Below are 9,029 nucleotides of genomic sequence, written 5' to 3'. Positions count from 1 at the left end.
TTTTTTTTGGAGAGATTTTCACTGTAGGGCGCGTGCGCTCACCAGACAGAGAGAGACATAGAGACAGAAAGCAAGAAATCACCCCCCAGGGGGGATGGTCACGCCACAATCCCTTCTCCTCCATTCTCCTCTGGGGATCTTGGGCACGCACGCACACGCGCCCGGCGTGAGTTTTAAGCCACCGGGTCCGGAACACGAACCGCGGTCGACTACGTGTGAGTCCAGCTACATAGCCATTACGCTAACTGCTGGTTCCCAATAACTCTATTTTTAAATCTTTTTCCCCAAATCCTCAAACTTCTTAAAAGAAGTATATACTAATTTTTTTACTGTCTAACCATCTAGTTTTTTAAAAATCCTCACTGATTTGCCTCCTGATCTTTTTCTGTCATGAAAAGCATGCTCTTAAAGGTTATCAGTGACCTTTATGTGACATTTACATTCATTTATGGTCTTAGAAAATATTTTTATTGTTCGTGCTCTACACCAGGTACTTGCTAAATACTACAAGTGCTATACATCTAAAACAGACAAAACCCTTTGTAGCAGAGAGCTCATCATTTAGGTAGAAGCAAGTCAGAAAAGAATTGCTGGGACCAGCAGTCAGCGTAATGGCTATGTTGCTGGACTCCCACATAGTCAAATGCGGTTCACGTCCCAGACCCGGTGGCTTAAAACTCACGCCGGGCGCGTGTGCGTGCATGCCCAAGATCCCGAGAGGAGAATGGAGGAGAAGGGATTGCAGAATGGCCATCCTCCCTGAGGGGTGATTTCTCGCTTTCTGTCTCTCTGTCTCTCTCTGTCTGTTTGGCGAGCGCACGCGCCCTATAGCAAAAACCTCTCAAAAAAAAGAAAAAGAAAAAGAGAAGCGCTACTCTCTCTGGTCAAATTAAAATAAATGAATGAATAAATAAATTTTTTAAAAAAGGGGGACCAGCAGGTGGCGTGGTGGTTAAGGCACTGGACACTCCCACATGGCCGACCATGTTTCGAGTCCTGGTCCTGGCGGTTTGCTTTCTCACTTTCCTTCTCTCTCTCTCTCTTTCTCTCTCTCTCTCTCTCTCTCTCTCTCTCTCTCTCTCTCTTGGGTCAGATTAAAATGAATGAATGAGTAAATAAATTTTTTTAAAGAAAGAATTGCTGCAATTAGTTAAACAAAAAGACTTACGAAAATGAGAGAAGCAATGTCCAACTCAGTCATTAGGTGCTTGTAAAAACTTTTGCATAGAAGGTGAGGTTTCTCTTAAAGGGGAAAATATATTTAGGCAAAGAAAAGGGGAAAACAACATTTTTAGCAGAGGAAGTATCTTTTAGGAAGGAATCTGAAAGTTTATATACTTTTGGTTTTTTATCTTCAGATTCAGTAATGCAGGTGCAGAATTTGGGGAAGTGGATGATGAGATCTGAACCAAGTTTTTAAATTTATATTTAAATTTTTTTGTATTTATAAGTTGTGGGTAACAGGAATAGGGAGGTATATACTTTTTAGCCCATTTTGACAAATGAATCTGTAACTTCAAAATAAAAGCCACTGCTAGAAATATGAATATGGACCAGGTTATAAAAGACTTTGAAAACCAAGGTAAAGAGTTTTAACTGTATCTTGAAGACTCTAGTTTGAAAGAATTTAAGAAATATGAACCAGTAGGTGACATGATGGTTAAAGTGCCAGACACTCCCACATGGCTGACCACAGTTCGAGTCCTGAACCTGGTGGCTTGCTTTCCCACCTTCCCTCTCTCTTTCTCCTCTCTCTCCCTCTGCATTCTCTCTGGTCAAATTGAAATAAACGAATGAATAAATAAAATTAAATAAATAATTCTTAAAAAAATAAATATAAGGCATGCTCAGATTTTCATTTCTGGGAAGTTCATTCTCTGTAAGAGGAGTTTTTATATGCGAAGAGCAAGGCTGCAGAAAGGAGTTTAGGAGACAGCAATAGTCCAGAAATAGGATAAATAGCACTTGAGGATTGGGACAATGGGTTGAAAAAGAGGTGACAAGTCAGAAATATTCAGAGGATGGGATTTAGATTTTAGTCCACGCTTGTCCCTGGGCTTTGCCTCCTCAGACAAGGCGTAACTTCACATACATACACATGACCTCTCCGCTCAATGTTTGTAATTTCATTCTGGTGTAATTAGACATCCAGTCTTGAATTAAGTATTCGTATACTTGTCTTATTTTTTATATTTTAAATTCTTTAGGATTGTGTCTTAGGATTTTTTTATTCCTCATAGTACACAATAGAGAATTATACATATAAGCATTCAGAAATGTCTTGTTAGAGATGATGTTTATATGACATAATGGTTATATTATTGCTGGACTCCCACATAGTCAACCGTGGTTTGAGTCCCAGACCTGACAGCTCACACTGGACACTTGTGCGTGTGTTCCCAAAATCCCAAGAGGAGAAAGGAGAAGGGATTGCAGCTTGGCCATTACCCATGGGGGATAATTTCTCACTTTCTGTCTCTTTCTCTCTGGCAAGCACCTGCCCCCTGTAGCGAAAAGCTCTCTCTCTAAAAAAAAAAAAAGATGATGTTTTTATAATATCTACTCCATTCTAAGAGTTTTGTATATGTTAATTAATTTAATGCTTACAACAACAATATGAGATGTGCGTTGTTATTATTATATTTACTTGTTTAGCAAAAAAAAAAAAAAAAAAAAAAAAAACTGTTTGTGCCTAACTAAATCTTATACTAACCCAAAACGGATAGAAACAGGTACCATCCTCTCTTCTCCCATGCCCAGTTAATTAATCTGTATGGCTGGTCTCACCAAGTGCTCCACCATGGAAGTCAGCAGGCAAGCAAGGAGCTGCTGCTGAGACCCTAGCAGCAGCACAGATGAGATTGGAATGTGATATGCGATTCTGCAATACTCACGGTGAAAAGATGACTCATGCCTGACAGTTATAAACTTCGAAGATACAAAACATACCACAGTGATGTTTTTAATACCTCCAGTGAGAGTCCATCTATTATTTCCTGTGAATCAGATTTCAGACAAGGTGAGAGGCATCTGAACATGTAGCATCCTACTTTTAAGAAACTATGATGATTCTTTTCTAGTAGTATTGAAATCTAAGTTGGCAAAAGTAATTCCATATAAAATTTTTAAATTGTAAAAAATTTCTGGTTACTTATTTTGGTAGTATTATAAGAACTCTAGCAGTTGCATCAAACAATGATGTAACATTGTTATTTTATTCTTATTTTTTTAAGAATTATTTTATTTAATTTTTTTTTTTTAAATTTAACCACAGAGGGACAGAGCAAGAGAGAGAGAGAGAAAGGGAAAGTGGGAAAGCAAGCTACTAGGTCCAGGACTCAAACCACAGTGGGCCATGTGGGAGTCCAGCATCCCTAACCACCATGCCACTTGCCAGCCCCATGTAAGCATTTTCATCATAAAGATAATAATTCATTGTCTTTAAAAATAACATGACTTAACCCCAACAAGTTTAATAACAGGTTGTTTGCATGAATATAACTTGTACAAATTATCCTATATGCCTGCTAAATGCTTGGATTTTAAATAAGATTACTTTGATATTTTTATTATCTGAGTCATTATTCCTTTTTCATTCTGTTAGTCAAAAGAAGTGAAGCTTCAAAAAGGTTTGAATGCAGCAGCGGTCTCCTCAGTGTAGATGAAAGTCAAGGCCAGTCACAGAGACCAAGGTATGTCATGTGAAAAAGTAGTCATGATGTATTTCCAGTGACAGGTATTTTTTCCCCCTTATTAGAATCAAGTAGAGTTCTCCATTTCATTTAGCTTCTCTCCTTTTTAAGTTCTCAGAAATTCATCCAGTATATTTGAAATATGACAGCTCTGATTATTTATATTTTGTACTCGGTTTTTTAAAGTTATCACTTCGAATATAAAATAATTTAATGATCAGGAAGGGGGGGAAGCATTAAAAATCTGTGAGAAGACAGTAAACCTTGATTTCTGAAAGAATATTCTTTTTTAAAGGGTTGAAACAGGTTCAACCAGCGGACTTTCAGAGTTTATTTGTTGAATGAATAATAAGTAGGTTACTACTAAGTAACCAGTTACATAAGAAGTTATTTATTTACTGGATCTTTCCTGGCTTAAAAGAGTTTATTTAGTATTTTTTTAAAAGCTCAATTTGGGCTATTTAGAGATTTTTTTATACTGAAATACTTAGCAAATTTCTTATAAGGTGTTAGTATTGTTTTTGTGCTAGGCTTAGGATGGTGGTATTCTAGTTGTGTATTTATTTAGTTTAAACTAAAATGTGTCAAGTTTTTAGTGAATGTGTTAATGTGTATCTTCATCGGGTATGCACAGGTATGTGTTCTTAGGTGAGCTAAATATGTAATTAATGCTGAGCATTAATTTCAAATTGCAATATAGTATTAAGGAACTAGAGATTGCTTCAGAATTTACTCCCAAAGCAGGGAAACCTTTTAAGTTCAGTATGTCAGTTTGTTCAGTTCAAGTATCAACAATATAGCAGAATAATTTTTAAATTAATAAAAACTTGCCGTGTAATTAGACATCCAGTCTTGAATTAAGTATTCGTATACTTGTCTTATTTTTTATATTTTAAATTCTTTAGGATTGTGTCTTAGGATTTTTTTATTCCTCATAGTACACAATAGAGAATTATACATATAAGCATTCAGAAATGTCTTGTTAGAGATGATGTTTATATGACATAATGGTTATATTATTGCTGGACTCCCACATAGTCAACCGTGGTTTGAGTCCCAGACCTGACAGCTCACACTGGACACTTGTGCGTGTGTTCCCAAAATCCCAAGAGGAGAAAGGAGAAGGGATTGCAGCTTGGCCATTACCCATGAGTTTAAATCCACAAGTGATGGAGTTAAGATTCAGACTCAGGAAGTCTGGCTGCAGAATACATGCTGTCAGCCAGATGTCAATGACTTGAAAACTGGAACCACAATGTTTGAATGTAGTCCAGCAATTGGTCAATTTAAAGCAATGTATGAAACGTTCTTGTCCCACAAGATAAACATAAGATTTTATTTTATTTGTGTAGAATAGTTACTGAGTTGCTTTCTAATGTTTTTGTTTTAATCCTTTTAGAACCAGTTCGAAGATACAAAACATACCACAGTGATGTTTTTAATACCTCCAGTGAGAGTCCATCTATTATTTCCTGTGAATCAGATTTCAGACAAGGTGAGAGGCATCTGAACATGTAGCATCCTACTTTGAAGAAACTATGATGATTCTTTTCTAGTAGTATTGAAATCTAAGTTGGCAAAAGTAATTCCATATAAAATTTTTAAATTGTAAAAAATTTCTGGTTACTTATTTTGGTAGTATTATAAGAACTCTAGCAGTTGCATCAAACAATGATGTAACATTGTTATTTTATTCTTATTTTTTTAAGAATTATTTTATTTAATTTTTTTTTTTTAAATTTAACCACAGAGGGACAGAGCAAGAGAGAGAGAGAGAAAGGGAAAGTGGGAAAGCAAGCTACTAGGTCCAGGACTCAAACCACAGTGGGCCATGTGGGAGTCCAGCATCCCTAACCACCATGCCACTTGCCAGCCCCATGTAAGCATTTTCATCATAAAGATAATAATTCATTGTCTTTAAAAATAACATGACTTAACCCCAACAAGTTTAATAACAGGTTGTTTGCATGAATATAACTTGTACAAATTATCCTATATGCCTGCTAAATGCTTGGATTTTAAATAAGATTACTTTGATATTTTTATTATCTGAGTCATTATTCCTTTTTCATTCTGTTAGTCAAAAGAAGTGAAGCTTCAAAAAGGTTTGAATGCAGCAGCGGTCTCCTCAGTGTAGATGAAAGTCAAGGCCAGTCACAGAGACCAAGGTATGTCATGTGAAAAAGTAGTCATGATGTATTTCCAGTGACAGGTATTTTTTCCCCCTTATTAGAATCAAGTAGAGTTCTCCATTTCATTTAGCTTCTCTCCTTTTTAAGTTCTCAGAAATTCATCCAGTATATTTGAAATATGACAGCTCTGATTATTTATATTTTGTACTCGGTTTTTTAAAGTTATCACTTCGAATATAAAATAATTTAATGATCAGGAAGGGGGGGAAGCATTAAAAATCTGTGAGAAGACAGTAAACCTTGATTTCTGAAAGAATATTCTTTTTTAAAGGGTTGAAACAGGTTCAACCAGCGGACTTTCAGAGTTTATTTGTTGAATGAATAATAAGTAGGTTACTACTAAGTAACCAGTTACATAAGAAGTTATTTATTTACTGGATCTTTCCTGGCTTAAAAGAGTTTATTTAGTATTTTTTTAAAAGCTCAATTTGGGCTATTTAGAGATTTTTTTATACTGAAATACTTAGCAAATTTCTTATAAGGTGTTAGTATTGTTTTTGTGCTAGGCTTAGGATGGTGGTATTCTAGTTGTGTATTTATTTAGTTTAAACTAAAATGTGTCAAGTTTTTAGTGAATGTGTTAATGTGTATCTTCATCGGGTATGCACAGGTATGTGTTCTTAGGTGAGCTAAATATGTAATTAATGCTGAGCATTAATTTCAAATTGCAATATAGTATTAAGGAACTAGAGATTGCTTCAGAATTTACTCCCAAAGCAGGGAAACCTTTTAAGTTCAGTATGTCAGTTTGTTCAGTTCAAGTATCAACAATATAGCAGAATAATTTTTAAATTAATAAAAACTTGCCCTAAAACTTACCTAATTAATTCTGCCAGCTACTGTTTTATACCTGTAAACTGTTAATAGACCATGTAGCTCTGGCCATGTGATTAAAACAATTTATTCACAGTTTCTACTCTAAGTGGTTAAATACATTGATTTATTATCCATTGATTAATGTTCAATTTTCATTAAATTTCTTATATCAATATTATCTTGTGATGGCCCCATTTTAAAAGTTTTTAATAAAAAGGTAAGAGGCAAAGACAGATCTGTGCTCAATATTTATTGACACAATTTTCTTAAAGCAAAAGCTTTTAGGGATGAACAGAAGCCAATATTGACTTGGACTAAGCTTGATAATGAATTGAGAGAGAATTTAGTCAGTCTTTCCTATAGATCTAATTTGGGGGAAAAATAAACTATGAATACTTAATATTATGCCCCTCTGGCTTAATCGAGGAGAGGATAGAGATAACAACTAGAAGAGTTTTTTTGGGGGGGGCAGAGGTTTTTGCTACAGGGCACATGTACTCACCAGAAAGACAGAGACAGAGAGACAGAAACTGAGAAATCACCCCCCAGGGGGAATGGCCACACCATAGTCCCTTCTCCTCCATTCTCCTTGGGATCTTGGGCACGCACACACATGCACCCGGCGTGAGTTTAAGCCATCGGGTCCGGGACTCAAACCGCGGTCAACCACATGGGAGTTCAGCGACATAGCCATTACACTAACTGCTGGTCCCACAACTAGAAGAATTATTGGGATTACATGTTAATATTTGAATTACAGTCAATTTGGTTTTAGTTCCTTTATAGATATATTTCTTCAAATAAAATTAAATCATTTTATTACCCTTGTTTCAACTTTCTTAATAAGAAACCCTGTGTCAAGATTATAAAATAATTTTAATTTTGACTATTTTTAGATTTTTTACTTTAATGAAACATTAACATTAAAACCACCTTAGCTTATCAAATCTATGTTTTAGGGATAAACTATTCTTTGTTTCATGGTGAGAAAAAAAACTCATTCCAGGGAAGTTGATGGGTGACATGGTGGCTAAGGGCATGGACTCCCACATGGCTGACCACGGTTCAAGTCCTGGACCTGGTGGCTTGCTTTCTCACTCTCTCACTCTGTCCCTCTCTGTTCAAATTAATAACAAATAAATGAAGTTAAGTAAAATAATTCTCTCTTTTTTTTAATAAAAAAAAAGAGAGAAAACTCATTCCATGTAGTATCCATCACATCTGAGTTAGATATGGGACTAGGTGAAAGAAAATATTTTAAGCAGAAGTCAATTTTTAGGTGTGTGGATGTGTCATCTAATGTAAGTTCCTCTACGCTATTTTTTTAAACTAATCCCATTATTTTTCTGTCCATTAAAACACTGTCTAAATTCCTTATTCAAGTGCAGGATTTTCTGAATGTGTACAAAAGTTCTTGATGATATCCTAACATGTTAGTGCCCAATCGGGAGTCCTGCTTTGTCCTTTAGGTCACATATCTGTGAGATTTATAAATAGTGCTATATTTGTACATGTTGCATGCTTCTTTAAAAAATTTCCATTCCCTTTAGCTACAATGAAATGGCAAAACAGACCCAGACAGTACTATTGATTTGTATCATAGGGAGTGGGGGGAGATTAACAGGAAATTATGAGTCAGTTGCCACAGAATGAGTAATTTTTATATTCTCTGCTATCAAAAGTGTCTTTCAGTGACCAAAAAGGGTATTCAAAGCTGTTTCCAAAAAGTATCTCTAAGCCCTTTTATGTGTTAGCTTTTGAAGTGCAGTTTATGCATAGTACAACCCCGCTGCCTTCTCTGCTTGTGGAGGTAACTTTCTTCCGACTCCAGACAATCTTTCCATTCATGCCTCATGATACAGATTTTCTGGATTTCTTGCTTGTTTTTGTTATTATTTGTTCTCAAACTTTTCAATCCTTGTAAAAATTTCTAACAGATACTGTACTGGGAAAAATAATAATTATTTCTGCTACCTGTTAGTAGCCCTGATGTAAAATAATTTGAGTAAGAAGACGAATAAATATGAGAATAGCATGTTTGAGTTATGCTTAGATTCAAGTTGTTATTATTGTCCTTGATTCCCCATTAAGTGAGGGTGAGCCATAAAACTATATTCAGGCAGTCACTTAACAAATAATTGAGCACCTACCGTGTGTTAAATACTTTTAAATACTGCAGAGGGAGTTATAAACAACACAGTACAAGTTCCTCTAAGACTTTCTAGAGATGAGAGATCACCAGTAAACCATAAAAAAATCCAGTAATGCTCTATTCTATAGCGATAGTGCTTTGAAGAAAAATAAATCAGGCTAAGGGGATAGGAATGCC

The 9,029-nt window shown here is 35.5% G+C and overlaps 1 protein-coding gene across 9 annotated transcripts in view; it reads left to right on the top strand.

Moving 5' to 3' along the window:
* PTPN13 (protein tyrosine phosphatase non-receptor type 13) overlaps window positions 1-9,029 on the top strand; it is a 217,226-nt gene that overhangs the window by 114,657 nt on the left and 93,540 nt on the right. For all 9 annotated transcript variants that reach the window (XM_027769869.1, XM_027769867.1, XM_027769870.1 and 6 more), the window contains 2 exons: window positions 5,092-5,187; window positions 5,773-5,860. In XM_027769869.1, coding sequence (XP_027625670.1) covers window positions 5,092-5,187; window positions 5,773-5,860 — 184 coding nt within the window. The remainder of the gene's footprint in view (window positions 1-5,091; window positions 5,188-5,772; window positions 5,861-9,029) is intronic.

The sequence above is a fragment of the Tupaia chinensis genome, unplaced genomic scaffold (genome assembly GCF_000334495.1).
Source record: "Tupaia chinensis unplaced genomic scaffold, TupChi_1.0 Scaffold000094_1, whole genome shotgun sequence".
NCBI lineage: Eukaryota > Metazoa > Chordata > Mammalia > Scandentia > Tupaiidae > Tupaia > Tupaia belangeri.
The sequence above is the reverse complement of the archived record's forward strand: the minus strand, read 5'-3'. Positions and strand labels throughout refer to the sequence as shown.